At 39.3% G+C, this 17,466-nt stretch overlaps 3 protein-coding genes across 3 annotated transcripts; all 3 read right to left on the reverse strand.

Annotated features, from left to right (window-relative positions):
• Nucleotides 1-4,203: 4,203 nt before the first annotated feature.
• On the reverse strand, nucleotides 4,204-9,264 carry LOC142906191 (interferon-induced very large GTPase 1-like). Its single transcript, XM_076053601.1, has one exon. The coding sequence runs from the start codon at nucleotides 9,208-9,210 to the stop codon at nucleotides 7,999-8,001; it is 1,212 nt and encodes a 403-aa protein (XP_075909716.1). The 5' UTR covers nucleotides 9,211-9,264; the 3' UTR covers nucleotides 4,204-7,998.
• Nucleotides 9,261-13,262, reverse strand: LOC142906165 (interferon-induced very large GTPase 1-like). The gene has a single exon (XM_076053598.1). It carries the CDS (start codon nucleotides 13,212-13,214, stop codon nucleotides 9,261-9,263), a length of 3,954 nt encoding a protein of 1,317 aa, XP_075909713.1. The 5' UTR covers nucleotides 13,215-13,262.
• LOC142906179 (interferon-induced very large GTPase 1-like) lies at nucleotides 13,258-16,979 on the reverse strand. The gene is made up of 2 exons (XM_076053599.1): nucleotides 16,692-16,979; nucleotides 13,258-15,156 (listed from the first exon to the last, which is right to left on the reverse strand). Exon 2 carries the CDS (start codon nucleotides 15,151-15,153, stop codon nucleotides 13,258-13,260), a length of 1,896 nt encoding a protein of 631 aa, XP_075909714.1. The 5' UTR covers nucleotides 15,154-15,156; nucleotides 16,692-16,979.
• Nucleotides 16,980-17,466: the final 487 nt, after the last annotated feature.

The following is a 17,466-nucleotide window of genomic DNA, read 5'->3' on the forward strand; positions in this document are numbered from 1 at the left end:
CCTCTCATTTCCTTTCATGGGATCAACCCAGACATTAAACATTAAGTATTTTGAATGTAAACTCTGATTAATATTTTCTCGTGTTAAATACATATTGTATGGTAAATGTATAGAATGAAATAAAAAGGAATATAGCGTCTGTACTCTAGAGAAAGAAAAATCGTGGGCGGCTGAACCTCCACCGCCTCCTCGCTGTGGGCTGGGAACACCGCATGGCCTGAGAGCCGCGATGGGTCTCTGCAGATTCTCATGACAAAATTCTCATGACATGGCTATCACTCATTCCCACATTCATTCATTTAATTCATCATAATTTACTGTCAATTATTTGGATTTTACCAAATTCACGCATCAAAGATTTGCCCAATGCTTCCCATCATATATTGAATTTACCTTATTTCCATCATTGCATTCATTGGTTAAGGCGCCGTATAAACTATGTAAAAGCAGGCTTGAGCCTGGACGTAAAAGCAACGTCAATAACAGAGCAGGCAGTTATAAACGAAGTGCTGCATGGCCCCATGCTATGAAAAATAAGTAAATATGCAAACTATACCACGAACCACATTCGTTTACAAATCGACAGAACCAACCCAACTAAGATATGTATCATTGGGAGGACGTGATCAACCAGGTAAAGTGTTAACTTTTGTGTTAGCCGACTCTCTGAGTTGAATTGCATTTCTAAGTTTGCTAAATTTGATGTCTCAGCTTCTTTTTCTCCCTCTCACCTAAGACGATTGGATCACCTCACTCTCTTCCGCACGTTCCCTCTTTGGATTTCACCCCCACCCTCTTGCCCGTTGCGGCAACCCCCCTCCCTCCGCCTCTTGGACCTATATAATATCTCGTCACAGCAGCTTGTTTCTCTCTCACCTGAAGACGATTGCTTGCTGTTGCGATCGAAAGGTCGTGATTTATTTTATTTTATACCTACGTGACTTTACCGAAAGAACCAAAGAGTATTTACAACATGAGTAATCATGTCACCTTCTGCGTTGGAGAGTGGTCCATACTTCTGTGTTATCCCGACTCGACTACTGCAACGCCTTACTGGTTGAGATACCGAGCAAAGTACTTGGCAGACTCTAGCTTGTTCAGAATGCAGCTGCGCAAGTGCTTACACGTGAGCACATCACACCAGTCCTCTTATTTCTTCATTGGCTACCAGTCAAATTCCAAGTAGATTTTAATATATTGCTATTAACCTATATGGCTTTAAAAGACTCACCCCACATTACTTGCAGGAACTAATGAATGTATATATTCCATTAATATCCTGAAGATCTTCTGATCTCCAACTGCTTGGCACTCCCAGGTCTAGGTTGCGCTCTTTTGGTGATCGGGCTTTTGTTATCATGGCACCCAAATTATGGAAAACTTTGACACTTGAAGTCTGGAAATCAGAGTTGGTTGAAATATTTAAGTCTGCTTTGAAAACCCATCTCTTTAAAGTGGCCTTCCCTCTTTCGTTTGGTCGGTTGCCCTGGTTCTGTTTTTGTTTCCTGATCCTAGTATGGAATGCACATTATGCATTGAATTATTATTATTTATAGCATTGTCGATTCCTCTTGGCGAGATCCATACCGGCAATGTTAATATTCGATTTGATTGAGCATGATCAGGATAGCAGAGTATAAATTCCACACACGTATTAAGACTTCACTCCATATATCAGGAAATCGATTCCGGTTTATAGCCCGTCTGTTATTGTTTCTTCTTGGCGAGATCCATATCCACAATGTTAAAATTCGATTCCAATACGGCAAATAGAAGTCGAAGAGAATCGATTCTGCCTACCTGTAGTGACGTCATTATATATTATAGCAGTGAAGTGAATCGATTCTGGTTAATAGCGTGGTCGTTGTCCATTCCTCTTTGGGAAATCGATACCCACATTTTTAATATTTGATACGATTGAGTGTGATCGGGATATCAGAGAATTGATTGCACACACCTGTGATGACGTCAGTACATATATCAGGGAATCGATGCCGTTTTTTTAGCATGGTTGTTATCGATTCCCAGTACTGTGGGCGCACCATTCGCAGGACAAAGGGTGAGGGGTGGATGCGATGCCAGTTTGGCAGGAAAAGGGATGGTCTCAGATGGGCTGGACCATAGTGATGGACACTTGCTATTGGGACCGGGTCAGAAATGGTGGAGGACGTGGAAAAGTACCGACTAGATATAGCCGGTCTCACTTCCACACACAGCATTGGCACTGGAACAAACTTCTTGATCGGGGTGGCCTCCTATTCCGGAGTGACCACTGGTGAGAGGACCCGAGCGGGTGTAAGGATACTCACAAGCCCCCAGCTGGGTGCTGTTCAGTTGGAGTTTGCCCGAGTGGATGAGAGTGTCCCCTCAATGAGACTTCGGGTCTCAGAAAGGAAAACTCTGATTGTTGTCTGTGCTTATGCGCCAAGCAGCGGTTCATAGTATTCGGCCTTTTTGGAGATGGTGGGTGCACTGCTAGACAGAGTGCCGTCTACCGGTTCCACAGTCTTACTGGGCGACTTCAATGCTCACGTGGGAAATTATGGCGATACCTGGAGAGGCATGATTGTGAGGAATGCCCCCCCTGATCTGAACCCGAATGGTGAGATGTTATTGGAATTCTGCTCTAGTCGAGTGTGAAGCAGCTGAGATGAGGATCAGTACCTCCAAATCTGGGTCATGGTTCACTCACGGGATACGGTGGATTTTTCTCCCCAGGGAAGGGGGGAACAGCTGCCCTCAGTGGAGAAGTTGAGTGATGGTGAGTGGGAGCGTGATATTGGCTGGCGGATTGGTGTGGCGCCCGCTGTGTTGCGGGCACTGTACCATTTTGTGGTAGTGAAGTGGTTTACAGGTCGATCTACATTCCCACTCTAACCTATGGTCATGAGTAAGTAAGTAAGAAGTAAGTAGGAGCATTTGATATTGTGCAGTCTTATGAGTCCAGTCCATCACGAATGTGCATTGATCACACATTGAAGTAGGCTCTCTGAAACAACACTGTTTTGAGTCTGTTGCAGAACTGGCTCAGACTCAGCGATGGATCTGGAACATGATCCTTGGGTAATTGGTTTCTCACCAGGGTTGCCAGGTTCACTCTCCGTGATTGGGTAAGGTGCTCGGTGATCGGGTAAGGAGCTCGGTAATCTGGGAGAGCCTCAAATTCAAGATGCTGCTCCTCCGGATTAACAGGAGCCAGTTGAGGTGGTTCGGGCACCTGGTTAGGATGCCCTCCGATAGACTCCCTATCGGAGTCCCGCCAGCATGTCCCCGGACACGCTGGCGGGACTGTCGAGCTAGAGTACGTGTCTAGTAGTATATAGTAATGTAGTGTATTGTGTAGCGTCTAGTATAGTAGTGTATAATAGTGTATTGTATTGCATATAAGTGTAGTGTATAGCAGTGTATAGTGTAGTGTATAGCAGTGTATAGTGTAGAGTACAGTGTAGTGTATAGTGGCGCATGATAGTGTAGTGTATAGTAGTGCTGGAGTCCATTGCCAGGGAAAAGGAGGTCTGGACTACCCTACGCAACATGCTGCCGCCATGACCCTCACCAGGACTAGCGGATTGAGAAACGAACGAACGAATACAAATTGACCCTGCTTATGCCTCCAATGAGTCGTTAATACTCGGCAGGGGATAAGTACCATCAAAAGTCACCTGATTTAGGTGGCTAAGAACTAAGCAAAACCTCAGTGAACCATCGGGCTTCTTCACAACAATCACCAGTGGGCCTTAGTGGCTGGTAGAGGGAGAGGTAAAATCTACTCCTTGAAGAATTGTTCTAATAAATACACAATCCTTGATTTAGACTTACAAGTAATGCGGATTCTTAAACCTGATGCTGTGGATTATTTAAAAAGCAAGGCAATTGAGCTCGAAGAACTATGCAAATAGAATACAACTCTCTTTGGAACCTTTTTTTCCAAAACAGAACCCAACGTTCCCCACATTCCTTGGCATATCTTCACTATTTTGATCGTAAATTTTGATTTAAAGCTTTCGTGACTGCAGTAATTCATATTCTTAGTTTTTTCGGTAAAGTCACGTTGAACGTGACTTTACCGAAAAAACTAAGAATATTTTGATCGTCTCATTTTTTACATTTTTTCAATTGTCCCTTGGTGTGTTTTGTATTTCGTGTTTGTCTTGTTCACCACTTTGAAATGCTGCTTTCATTAAAACACAAAATATGTTAATATTTGTATGCTTATAAATGTATTGATTAAAACCGATAGTTATGGCCCCAATAAAACATTGAATTGTGACTTTGAAAACATATTATGTTAAACTTATATGTTTTGTATCTATTTGCACAACCACTATATCATGTTCATGCTCCGAAACATACAAACAGGTATTAATTCATAAAATAACTGACCTCTTCAGCATTATACAATCAAGATTAGCTAAACAAAAAAAATGCGACATCCAAACAATCCTTAGTTCATTGGTTGTTGCAATACCAACCATATTATTGAAATCAGATTCTTATTGCCACAAAATATAAGATGCACAGATGGCAAATATCATATGGCAGATAGCAAAGCACTATGCCAACACTCCACTTCGTAAATATGACGTAAAGATGTACATATATATATTCCTGTATTGTATTCAGATAGTATCATCTTACTCTATGTATATATAAAGTTGCATGGGATCGAAAATAACTCAAATTCCAGAACACCTCCCAATTGCTCACGCACCTTATCTACAATGACCAAATTGACAATAGATGTAATTAACTTAAAGTTGTTAATGAAGTAAAATATGAAGCTTCGTGTAAAATAATTATATCAAAAGTCAACAATTTATGTTGTCTTTGGAAGCGGTTGGCAGTTGTAGAACTTGATCTTTCCACTCGTCCACCCTTCTGAAGCATTTGTCAGCAATGATGCCACTTTTATTAGTTGCTTTTATGAATCCATCTCTGTCGTCTTGTTCATCGCCTTCCATGTCCCTTCAAAGTGACGTCTTCCTGCCGCCTGTATTGCCAACAATGCCCAGAGGATGAATCTGTTGTTCTACTTATTTATCTCAGCCTATTCGTTGATATTTAATAGAACTCTGCATTTGTCGTTTTCTTGATCCAGCTTCCACTCATTTACATTTTAAAGTTGTTTGCTTTTGTCCATTGATATTGATCGTGTTACACTTAATATGCAGTTTTTTCCATCTTCATGCTATGCAAATTGTGGTGTTAAAAATAATGTAGACTTTGCAATAACTGACAATGGATCTGGAAGAGAGGAAGATGGGTAGGCAGCGTGGACAATATTTGCTCCTATGCTTATCTGAAAATCACCTAAAACATTATAATGTTCAAGTCATACAGCCTATTGACTTCGATGCATCAAACCTAGAAATGTTATTAATTGTATGCAAAACTGTTACTATTTCTTCACATTTACCAACCTGTATGATTATATGTCCACGTATGAAAATGTTGGTATCGTCATTATCATAAGTTACTGGACGTTTGGCTTAAAAATGCAATAGCACTGCTATAAATACTCATTTTTATATATATAAAACAGATTATTCGTGACAATGGCCCTTTTTCATAGCACATAAACAGAGGCCAGAGATATAGAGTGGATAAGAGTTGAAGATTACGAATGTGAGTTTTGTTTACTTAACTTGTAATGTCGTAGGTGTGGCCAGTGATGTATCAACCGATTCCACCTTTATCAGTCTCTTGTGATCTACATGTATGCCTTTGATATTTACGTCTAAGGCACGATGTTGATCATTGGCCACCCTCTCTTAACTTCGACTGTGCCCTAGAAAATGTGGTTAAAAAGTTCCTCTGGGCTTCGACAGATATTTCACAGTATGCTGCCAACCTTACTGTGACTTGGATACTTTGTATCATGACATAATTATTCGAATAAAAGTTCCAAAATCAATAGGGTCACAATGCACATCTCTCCAATATCTTTACCTCAACATGAACATTAAACAAATATTTTTTCACATCCCATTAGCGACACGACATTTTGGAAGCACATCATTTCAGCAACATTGATATTGGAGGGAGTCATTGGCTGTCTGTTTGTGTTACTCAGTTTAACACGGAGGTTTTCGCGACCAATATCATCCATAAATAGAGGTTTTTGGGTTAGAGCGTGTAAGTGTGTGTTACTGTTTGCAAATAAGTTGCTAAATAGTTATGTTGCTGATTGTATTGACTGGTTCCATTTGATGAGTTTCCTTACAGTCTCAAGAGCTTTCTTCTGTTTCTGTCGAGAAAAAATAGTTTTTCAGTTCTGACAGGATTGTTTAGTGGATGATTGATCATTGTATCGTCTTCTCCATCAGGTCTCTTGGATTTCAAATTCTATGACTAGTCACTTTGGTACATGCCCCCCTTAGTCACTCATTGCTGTTTAAACTCCCAAGCCTTGTTAATAACATATTTTGGCCCTTTATTGTGATATTACATGAAATCATCCGTAACTTAATGTAGCACTAACATTAGTCATGGCGCAAACCTTATTGAAATCATTGCTTAATATTCTACCTTTATCTGTCGGCTGTAGAGTTTGTCCAAGTCATATCTCGCTCTCGTGCTCTTTTCCCTGAAATTCTTTCTGAGTTTGATTGTGACCATCATCATGATTAAGCCACCGTCATCACTTCCAATGTCTGCCCCAGAGAAATATCCACTCTTTTTATTTGACCAAAAATGGTTTGACATTCGTGTATCGTCAGTCCAGTAGTGAAATGCACCACAACATGAGTGCTACGTTGATCTTCTTGATTATTTGTGGGGGTGAATGGTGTTGATCAGTACAATGTTGTTTAATTTTGTAAATTCTAAGAGCCTTGTAAACCCCGCTAATTTTTGTGTCTCATTTGGTGCCTTTCCAGTCATTGGAAGCATTTGTTGCGATTATAGAATTACAGTACCCTGAGGTTTGCTGAAATTGTGTTGTATTTACTCACATGTGTTATTGTTGGGTCTGAACGTATAATTGGAGAGCAAACGAGTTAATTGTGCGTAATGGTGATATCATTATTTTAATGGAAAAAATAGCATTCAGCAAGACAGAATTGCTGCTGCAAAGGGAAATAAGCAGCAAAGAAGAAGTTACTGGTAAAGATGTTTCAACATTTACTTAAATGTTACATTTGGCAGATATCCATGCTGAGAACGGAATACTTGATAATATTGGAACCTTTTCAGCTTTGGATTTGACTTCAACTGGCCATATGCTATCCCATGGAAATATAGTATTATGCTCATGATGAAGCAATTTTGGATGAACATAAAAGTCTGAAAAGAACGATCGTGAGAGGCAAAATACCTGTCTTGGGCATTCATGAGAGGGGATGGGCAGGTGATTAAAGCTCTAGAAGAGAGCACCCAGGGGAGAAGGTTCTGCATCATGAAATAGGGGTCCGACACCAACATGAAGAAGAAAGTGCAAGGCTGGTGAGTATTTGTGGGAACTAGAAGCACAAATTTACTATTAAAACATGCAATATTGATTTTAGATTTCAATTACAAATGTTAAAGTAGAAACACAATTAAATATTAAGCACGCAGTTAGCTGATGTGTAATTTACCATTTTCATTGACATTTCTATTCTTAATTTTGGATTTACATTTGAAGTGCATCACAAACAAAATGCACGTTTAAACAAAACAAGGGTATAGAGGAATAAACACATTGTAAATGATTGTAGATATTTCTTTATGGATTACTTAAAAAGATGCATATATTTATTTTGCGCGAAAATATTCACGTCTAAGGCAGATGATCAGTTTACTATAACATCCACAATGTCTCAAGTTAAATGTATGTCCATATGCATGCATGTAACGACCGTTAAATGACATGCCATTTTAGAGATGTTCCTGTTTGATGATGAATTTTGTTCGTTATTATTAATAACATAAAAATGAAAATCTTTCAGACTTTGAAACAGAGCCACATATTCATAAGTTCATCTGTGACATAGGATGCTCATTTGTAGTTTTATTAACCTACAGTTTCTCTAAATCCTCAATAACATCATGTTCTTTAATACATTCCCAATCTGATGGAATTTTTCCCAGCGCTGCAAATTTTAGGTTATAGCGCTTTTCTAAGTTTGACTTGAACTTGCAGACAAACCATTTCCAATATGGCTGTGTGGTTAAGTCTGGTGTTATGCTCCAACAAGCATAATTTGGCCCGGCTGTACGATAATCCTTCCATGGTATTTTTCTGTCTGGAAACACTATGCTGCAGTTACTGGCAACTAAACTAGTGCAGATGTCGGTGACAAAGTGATCAGTTTCATGCCAATGTCCTCCACGTACTGCCCTGGGGCGGTGAATGGGAACACTGTGGTCTCCTTCATGATTGGACATCGTGTTTGTGCAGATGGCTTTACAGAACGGGCACTGCACCCAGCACCCACATAGCTGCCGAAATAGTATTTCGTGAGGTTCGTTCTGAACGTTTTGTAAATCATTTAAGCATGCTGAAGAAAATTTATTTTTTAAGCCTTGAACCACGGTTTTTAGTCCGTTTGTTAATTCTTCTTTAAGAAATTCAATATCCGTTATTTCTTTGTAGTCGCCTTTGTCCAAAGTTTGTCTTGGGAGCTTGATGGCGTCATCAAGCTGTGTGCAAAATGCATCCAGCCATGAAGATGCATCATACTCGTTTTCTTGTACGATTTCAGTTGCTTTATTAATTGCACGAGTAATTGCAGCTGTGGAATCCCCAAGACTTGACTTTAACATCTCATAAATTATTTCATTATAGTTTTCCTTGCAATACTCTTCTACACGTTCCGTAATGTATTTCTCAAAGTGGTGTTTTGGATGGTGAATATATTCATCAAATGCATTAAAATCTTTCTTCTTCGCTAAATCTATGAGAATGTAGTTTTCTAATTTTGATCGATTTCCGTTGAATGCCGGAAATGTGGACTTCATCCTGCCTGCAATGTCAACACAAACTTTATCATAAACTGCCTGTTGAATGGATGTTTTCAGTTTGTTACACAAAAAATCCACAAAAATAGCTGTGGATGTTGAGCCTTGGCAGCGAATTTTGAAGCTGTTGAAGTATTCTTCTTTTTTACTGACGAAGTATACTAATGGGTCATTTTCCCTCTGGAAATTCTCATGCATTTTCTGAAATCGCCCTGTAACCGCTGCCAATATGTGGACAGATAAATTAATTTTGAACTTATCTGTGAGCATAAATCTTTTATTGGATTGTGAAAATTCTTGTATTTCTGAATTAATTACCTCTAAAATTTCATATATGTAGGATGAATTGAAATTCTTTTATGTTTCTCTTGGGTGGTAATGCATCTATTGACATTGAATTTTATGTCAGTAATTATTTTTTTAATTGACTCCATATCCTCATCTTTGAAATGGTGACTCCGACTTCCAAGCCATTTCGTGCCCATCATAATGTGTTCGTTTTGATTAACGTAAAATTCTGTCCCTATGTGATAGTGACATATCGCTGTTTGTAGGTGTTTAATTTGATTCGCATTAACTTCGTAAAGAAGGTTTTCAATTTGTGTTTTTACATCAAGTGTTGCAGGGCTGGTCATACTGTCTTTTATCACTTTAATCCACTCCTGCCAGATTTTATCAAAATCCCTGTCCCATTGTCCGTCATTTACATTTTTGTCTCTCAATTTTGAAGCCAAATCCTTGCTCTTTCTAATAAGCTGATCTTCGTAACTTGATCTCTGTAGATCGAGATTTCGTTTTTTGTCTTTTTGAGCCATCAGGGCTGTGTAGTTTTTGTAAGCATCAGACAATAGCTCTTCTTTCACTGTTTCAAATCCTTTTTCAAATTTAACTTTCCATTGAACCAACATTTCCGCATCATCTGCGCTATTGAAATGTTCTTCCATTTTATTTTTAATATCCTGATAGTTTGACAAAATTCTTAGTTCAATCTGTGATCGTGTCATAGCATCTGTATTGTTATCAATGCTGTTATAGAGTTTGTTTTCCTGCTGAAGAACATCACTCCTGAGTTCCCAAGTCCATTTTCCATACATTTCTTCCAGTTTGGTATAAGCTGCAATCTCTAATGTGTTCTTAAAGCTGAAAACGAAGTTTTCTGCAAGCAAAGCCGTCCATAGATCCTTAATGCGTGCTTTGAATTCTGATATCTTCAAGACGTTGACTGTTTTTTCTTTTTTCGCATTTCTAAGTAACATTTCTTTAAGGTCTTTAATATTTTGGCAGTAGCTTGGATTTGGCGGAGCCATCGGAGGGTCTCCCTCCCAAAGATGAGCAAAGTAACGGATCTGAGAGTTCATGTCAAACCTGATAACCGCATCAAATGATTCAACAGCGCACTGCTCCTGGGCTGCAGCCATGCGGGTCATCTCATCAAGTTTCTCCTGAAAGCGTCTCCTTCCCTCCATGTTTTTATTGTGAGCAGTCACATCCCCTACGTTTTGATGGACAAACACACAGCTCGGTGATAACTTGACCTGCCTCATTCTCAGAAATGCCTGCACAACAATTTGTAGAATGTCTTGCATTTCAGAAGGGTTCTCTCCAAAAATGTTGATCACGGTCATGTTTCCCAGCCCAATCACAAACGTTGCCAGCTCATTGTCATGACTATGTGTTGCATTTGACAGCTCTACAGAACGTAGTCCTTCTGTGTCGACTATCAGCACAAAGTCATATCCCAGCTGTTTACTGAACTCTGCCTCCACCTTCACTAACTGCATGTAGGCTCCTTGGGTGCATCTCCCACTACCAACAGGAAACTGGAGACCAAACATGGCATTAAGTAGCTTGGACTTTCCACTGCTCTGTATTCCCAGTATTGAGATTACAAACAGCCTCACGTTTCCAATTTCATTAATGATTCCATCCAAGATTGAGCTAATCCAAATGAGAGGGACATGTGCAGCATCACCATCCATGAGTTCAAGGGGAAATCCAGAGATCATCATTTCTGCTGCGATCTTTGACAAAGTAGCTGGGAGTTTTTCAACTGATGGCGTTGTCTGTGAAGCTTCGTAGATCTGACCAACTTCCCTAAAAACGTGATAAATTCCAAAGGAAGAGGCATCAAGTTCTTCTGATATTTTATCCAACTCTGATTGTTTTGCAGCAATGGTAGTCGTGTTAGAACCTTGTTTTTTCAATTGTATTATTGCTGTCCAGATCTGATGATAAGTGAGATTAAGTTGTGATAAGCGATCTGCAGACATATTTTCTAAGTATATGCGTAGCCAATGCATAAAGTATGTTTTTACTGTGCATGACTTCTTGGTCAAAATTATGATGAATGATCTCATAAAATCGTTAAGAGGAAATGCTTTTTCAAGCTGTTCTTTCCTAATGAGTGTTTTTTCCATTGAAATATTACTTTTGTGTTCCTCAACACTTAGGCCCCCCTTTACCTTCATGCGAGTCAATTCTTTGTCTTTCTTGCACCACGACTGCCACAATTTTCCTTGAAGAGGCAAAAATATCTCCTTTATGGAACACAGCGGCTTGTTACTTATAAGACTCAGCAAAACTTTCGCCATATCCTTGCCCTCTAAACATTGTTTATCATCTTCATCAACAATGAAGACATACTGTCTTGCAATATCTGAGCAAGCTTCGATATTAATATTTCTTTTTGAATTGTCTAAATATAATTTTATTATTGACGTCAATTCATCAATTAACTCAGCCTCATTTCGATTCCCGACAGCAATTTTCGCGTTTGTTCCAGATACTCCACTGGAAACTCTCTTATTGTCAGCACAGAGGCAAACTAGCGGCTTTGGGGAACTCAAACATTCGTCTAAGATGCGTTTACCTTCTTCATTGCGATCACCATCTGACAGTAATATCACATTTATAGACGATATCTCATGTAAAAATTGCACCTGTGTTTTGTGTTCTCTTGCATCTCCGTGGAGATTAGTGAATGCTATGCAGTCATTAAATACATCATCGTCCTTGCCACCTGGAAGATACCAGGCGATCTCTGCAACTCCTTTCATTAGTTGACCATTCCTGCTGCTGCCTCGGCAGTGCCTATGAAAGAAAACTTCATGCTTTTGCTTGCCGAGCAGAGAATTCATTATCTGAGATTTTGATGTGGGTGATTCACCAAATCTTACGAAGGACACGAGTGCAGTGTTGGCATCACTGATTGCACAGTTTTTAGATTTCCATTTTGTGGTAGATGCATCACGGCATTTCCAGCTTTTTTTAATCTGTCTGAATGACCAGATAGGGAATTCTATTTCTGAACAACAAGGATTTGGAACTAATAGCGGAAGTGCGAACTGGATGAATGAAAGTTTGGTGAAAATGTACTGCCTTACAAAATTGTCTCCACAATGGAATATTGCCATTTGTAAATCCATAGGGTGAATGTGGGTTTCAGTGTTTGTACTAGGCCTATCCCTGTTATTTATTATGTCATCATCATTCTTATCATCAGAAAAGAAGTTATCACTATTAGGGCTTTTATTTGTATACGTGGACTGAGATAAGTTGTTTAATTTACCTTTGTTTAGATTGTTACACTGAAAACTAACACATCTTGCTCGATAGTCAATCATCATCAGTTTTTGCAGATAAGAAAGAGCAAGTTCTTGTTCTGTGCATCGATCAGGGTTAGTTTGAATTGGAGACCTGTTGACAACACATACATCACTTGTGTGTAATTTCTTAGGGTAGTAGTTTATCAGTGCGAGTCTTTCAAGCAGATTCAATAACTCTTCATTATTTTTTCGTGGTTGAATAGATGGTTTATTTTGTAATTCTTCTTGCCTTAAAGTTCCAACGATAATGGATTCCAGCATCATATCAAGTTTATTCCAGTCAGTTGGCCTTATTTCACTGCATTTAATCACATGGGAAACTTCAGCACACATTGTTGCTTCGATCTGGGATCTCATGAAATCGAACTGTTTTTGCTTTTCGGCAGGAGTTCGTGCATTAGACAAACCTGTCCGGAACACGTATGCCTGAGCTCTGGATTTGTCTTGTTCCATCAGTCTTGAGTACTCTCCGTAAGCGGACTCTAGTGCACGTTGAAGATGATCAATGTTGTCGTAATTCAGGGGATGCTGAAATCGTTTTTCTTTTACACAGTAGCCAACAGCAGAAGCTACTGAAATGATGAGTAGCTCTTGTTCGATGAGTTTTGTTGTTCTCAGTGATTGGCATAATGAATTAAATGAATGTGTGATTTCTTTGTTTTTTTTCATGTATTTCTGAATAAGTTGGTGAAAAGTCAACTTTTAAATGTTCTTATGCTTGTGTTAAGATGTTCACAAGATCTTTAAATTCAGATACATGATTAGGGACTCTTTCATACTCATTCAGCCACTGCATAATGGAGGCGAATTGTGGAAAGCTGTTAACTTCACAACTGTTTGGCTCCATAATAGAGCGCATAAGCTTTTTGATTTTCACCGTTTTGGCAGGTGCTGTAACAAGATTTGACAAAAATGATTGAAAGGCTGGGTGAGACAAACAGGTGTTTATCCAAATTAAATTGCTTTTTGTTTCATCATATAACGTCTGTTTCAAATCAAGTATCTTTTCTAAATTATATTCCATGTCGGATTCTTGCCACTGTTTAATATCTTGCATCACTGACCTGGCTTTAGCATTAGCAGAGACCAATTTATCCTCAAGACCAAAATTTGGATTTTGGTTTGTCAAAAGTGTGTATGCCTCCTTGAGCCTGCTAGCTATCAAGGTATTTTTAAAGTAATCCTTGTGGTTAAACGTGACAATGTCCCACACTGGAACCAATGATGTGCCTAGATCAATGACAGTCCACGTCTTGGTGTTCGAGACAATGTCAGTTTTCCATTGTTGAAAAGAACAAATGCCAGGTGATCCACCTATTGTACCTACGGAAATTGTCACCTTACTAAGAGGTGTAGCATTGTATTTTTCGGAAAATTCCGTTGTAAATTCGGATGCCATCATGCTTTCACCACCACCACCACAGCCACTGCTGTTGTAGGCAGAAGTGGAATACCTTTCCACTGCCTCCGATAGCATATTTCTTTTTTCCTTTTCCTCATCTGAGCTGATGCCCTCTGCTGATGCTTTCCACTTAAATATCCCACCAAAGTGGACAGGGCCTGTATGGGCATGAGAGCCAAAGTTCTCAAAAAAACTTCCAAACCTGCTGCTTAGCACGTGCGTTTTAAAAGACTCATTGACGTTTTTTAAAGTGTTTTCAATGCTTTGTAATTCCTCCAACGCCTCATCAGACAGCTTGAGTTGATCAAAGTTCAGACTTCCTGAGGCAAGTGGTAAGTACAGGTATTTGACGCTATGAATGCAGGTATCCGTGGGATTTTTTTGTTGCTTTTTTTCAATGTGTAATGCCTTGCTATGCCACGAGGTGATTTCTTCATTCAAGGCCTGTAAGAAACCTTCTTCTGTCGTTATGGTATTGAATCCCAATTTTTCCACTGCTGTCTCAAATATGTTTTCCTCTTCAGAGGATGGAAACTCTTGTTGCTTTATCATCGGTTGATGTACTGGCCCAGCAAGATCAAACGACATTGGGATGTTTAGGAGTTTGCCTCTTTTCTTTAACATATCGTTTATTTGACCAGTTCGATACACCCCCTCCAAAACAAGTCCTTTAGATGCATATTGTAAAAGACTTATATGTGATATTGTTCCACGTAAAGTTGAAATGTCTGATAAATCTAACTGCTTTAGATAAGTGTTTGCCATATCAGTGGAATGGTTGCCATCACGCAATGGGTTTTCTTTTGCTCCTTTCAATTCCATTCGCTGCTCTGTCTCAGTCTCTATGTTAGAATTATCACTGCGAGTTAATATTTTCTGATGGATTTGTTCTGGATGCTGCTTTGTTGGTGTATCTTGCTCCTGTTTATTTCCAATTGGCTCACATTGTTGTGATTGTTTTAAAATAACTTCATTGCCAGACATTTTCATTAACTTACACAATGCCTTTTTCTCCCATGAATGCCGGCAATGTGGTTCTATGATTTCAAATTCCTCAGGGCCACAATATTGCAATGCTTGTACATTGGTGATACCCAAAATATCTCGTAGTTTTGTAATCCAAAGAGTTTTATTAAGACCTAAGTCTGTAAGTACTTTGGCAAGCTCATCTTGAGCTTTAATGTCGTGGTCCTCCTCTTCAGACATAGCCTTGAATACACACATAGACCGTCCTTAATTAGTAATACAACATTTAACAATAATACAAATCAATTTATAATTCAGTTGAATATTTAATGTTGTTTTAATCATGAGCATAACAAATATTCAGACGAATAACCGAATTTCATCACCTATTTTAATGTCAAACATCTGTGATAAATATTAAATTAAGTATTTCCAAATACCTACCACGCTTATCTACTTTTTAAATAATAAAAATGAAATAAATATACAATTTTAATATTTAAACAATTGATTGAGTCATTGCAGGTTGAAATTTGGAATATAACAGCACGAAATTCATTCCTTCAACGGGCCCAATATTCTCAAGAGACTAATGGGAAGTGTTTTAACTTACCATGCTATAACAAGCAGCACTTCAGCCATGGCACCATAGCTAATGGATCAATCCTGCCCATCTCCTGTGCTCAAGCTCCACATATGGTTCTCATGCCACATGAGAACGTTTTTGTCTGCATGTCATTTCCCAATGCAAATGTTGATAAAAGTCGGTCTTTAGCCAATACTACACCGGCCCCCCTAGAGGCAGTAGTAAGGGATGTACTGGGGTGGGGCCAACGTCATGTATTGAAAAAAGTGGTGCGGCGCTTGGAGTTTACAGATGGGGGATATTATGAGGTATGGTCTTAGAGATCGTGTGTCTACTGTGCAATTGCAGGATCTGGCAGAGGTTAAAAGTGGTGGTACTAAGGTGTGGTGGTAGAAAGAGCTGAGCTAAGACCACACACGCATACCCTGTGCGCTCCTGCGCGAGAGAAGGGTGGCTCTAGGCTTTGCTCAAAGCTACAATTACACTGGAGTCAGTCGATCACATAGGGATAATGTGTTGGGCATCATATTACATTATCCCAATGTTATATTGTACATTACATTATCCCTATGCGATAATGTAATGCAAAGTACATTAGCCATTGCAGTGACTGCTGAGGTGGTAATGGCCATTGCTTTTTCGTGGCTTGTATACATTGATTACCATCACATTACCAACCATGACTGTTATTATTCATGTGCCGTCACTTGTGCTGGATTTGAGAGCTCGGCTCTTTAGGCCTTGCCTAATGCAGGTGGTGAGGCGATGTTTAGGTTGGTAGATGGCAGCACCATTTATTCTGTAACTTGCTATCCGCGTGCTGACACAGAATTATATACTCTTCGTTGAATAAAAAAAATGTGTACGTCTGCTTTTAGGCTCATCATAACTACTGTATCATATGAAAATTTACATCTTTTGACTGCAGTCTCCCTAATTCTGTATTAAGTGTTTTTTTTCGAATGCGTAATCCACTTCGAAGCTGTGAATAGCAATCTTTATATGCATAAAATACTTGACAACGAAAATAAATATCTATTCCTGACTATTAAATACGATTTAAATTATTTGTTTACTACAATTGCATAATTAAACATGCCATTTACATGACAGAGACATTCTAATCGTGATGCCAACGGCAACCTACATGTTCACAATGCAAGTGCCAGAGTTGACAGTCTCATGGACTCACCTCTCGCTTGCTCGGAGCACAAAGGAGGCTGGAACTCTCTTCCTGACCTTCTTTATCGACAGACAAGTGTCAGGGTGAGGTGGAGTTGCATTGTGTCCAGCTTGAAAAGAAAAGAAGATCAAACACGTGATTAATTATTTTCACCGTACACTACACAGCAACCACAATTTCAGATAGCTGTGAACTATGCATGGGTTTACTGACTCGCATAGACTTTCATTTAAGGGTTATTACAACAACATACACATTTATACAGCATCTAAATATCAGTTAATCTGAACAAAACCATTAAAACCAGACGAATCCCAAAATCATGGTGGGAGGTGTTGGTCATTGCAATACTCAAACCCGCCAAGCCAACCGATGACCTGGGAAGCTATGGGCCAATATTACTCATGTGAACGACCTACAGACTCCTAGAACGCATCATCCTCCGGAGGATCAACCCCTTCTTCGAATCAGTGATCCCTGAAGAACAAGCGGGATGTGTGGACTTGTCATTGGCCGAAAAAACAGCCTAGATTAAGGACTTGATGTGGAAGCTCACAAGGACCATTCCTTGCCTCGAAACAATCCTTGTGATATGGATGATGCTGATCAATACCTAACTGCGTGTCTATATGGGTAACAAAGCTAGCTCATCTTGGTTCCTTATTGTATATACAGACGACCCTTCTCCATCACGACTTTCTACATCGCGGTTTTGATATATCGCGGGGTCGGCAAGAGAAATAAAATGGGAATTTTTTGGGGAAGTTTTTGGGAGTTTTTCAAA

This window comes from Petromyzon marinus, chromosome 3, assembly GCF_048934315.1.
Source record: "Petromyzon marinus isolate PM22_M1 ecotype Great Lakes invasive population chromosome 3, UKy_Petmar_22M1.pri1.0, whole genome shotgun sequence".
Lineage (NCBI taxonomy): Eukaryota > Metazoa > Chordata > Hyperoartia > Petromyzontiformes > Petromyzontidae > Petromyzon > Petromyzon marinus.

Coding starts and splice junctions, on each gene's coding strand:
- LOC142906191 (XM_076053601.1), bottom strand. CDS start 9,210: ATGCTCACAGATAAGTTCAAAATTAATTTATCTGTCCACATATTGGCA.
- LOC142906165 (XM_076053598.1), bottom strand. CDS start 13,214: ATGAAAAAAAACAAAGAAATCACACATTCATTTAATTCATTATGCCAA.
- LOC142906179 (XM_076053599.1), bottom strand. CDS start 15,153: ATGTCTGAAGAGGAGGACCACGACATTAAAGCTCAAGATGAGCTTGCC.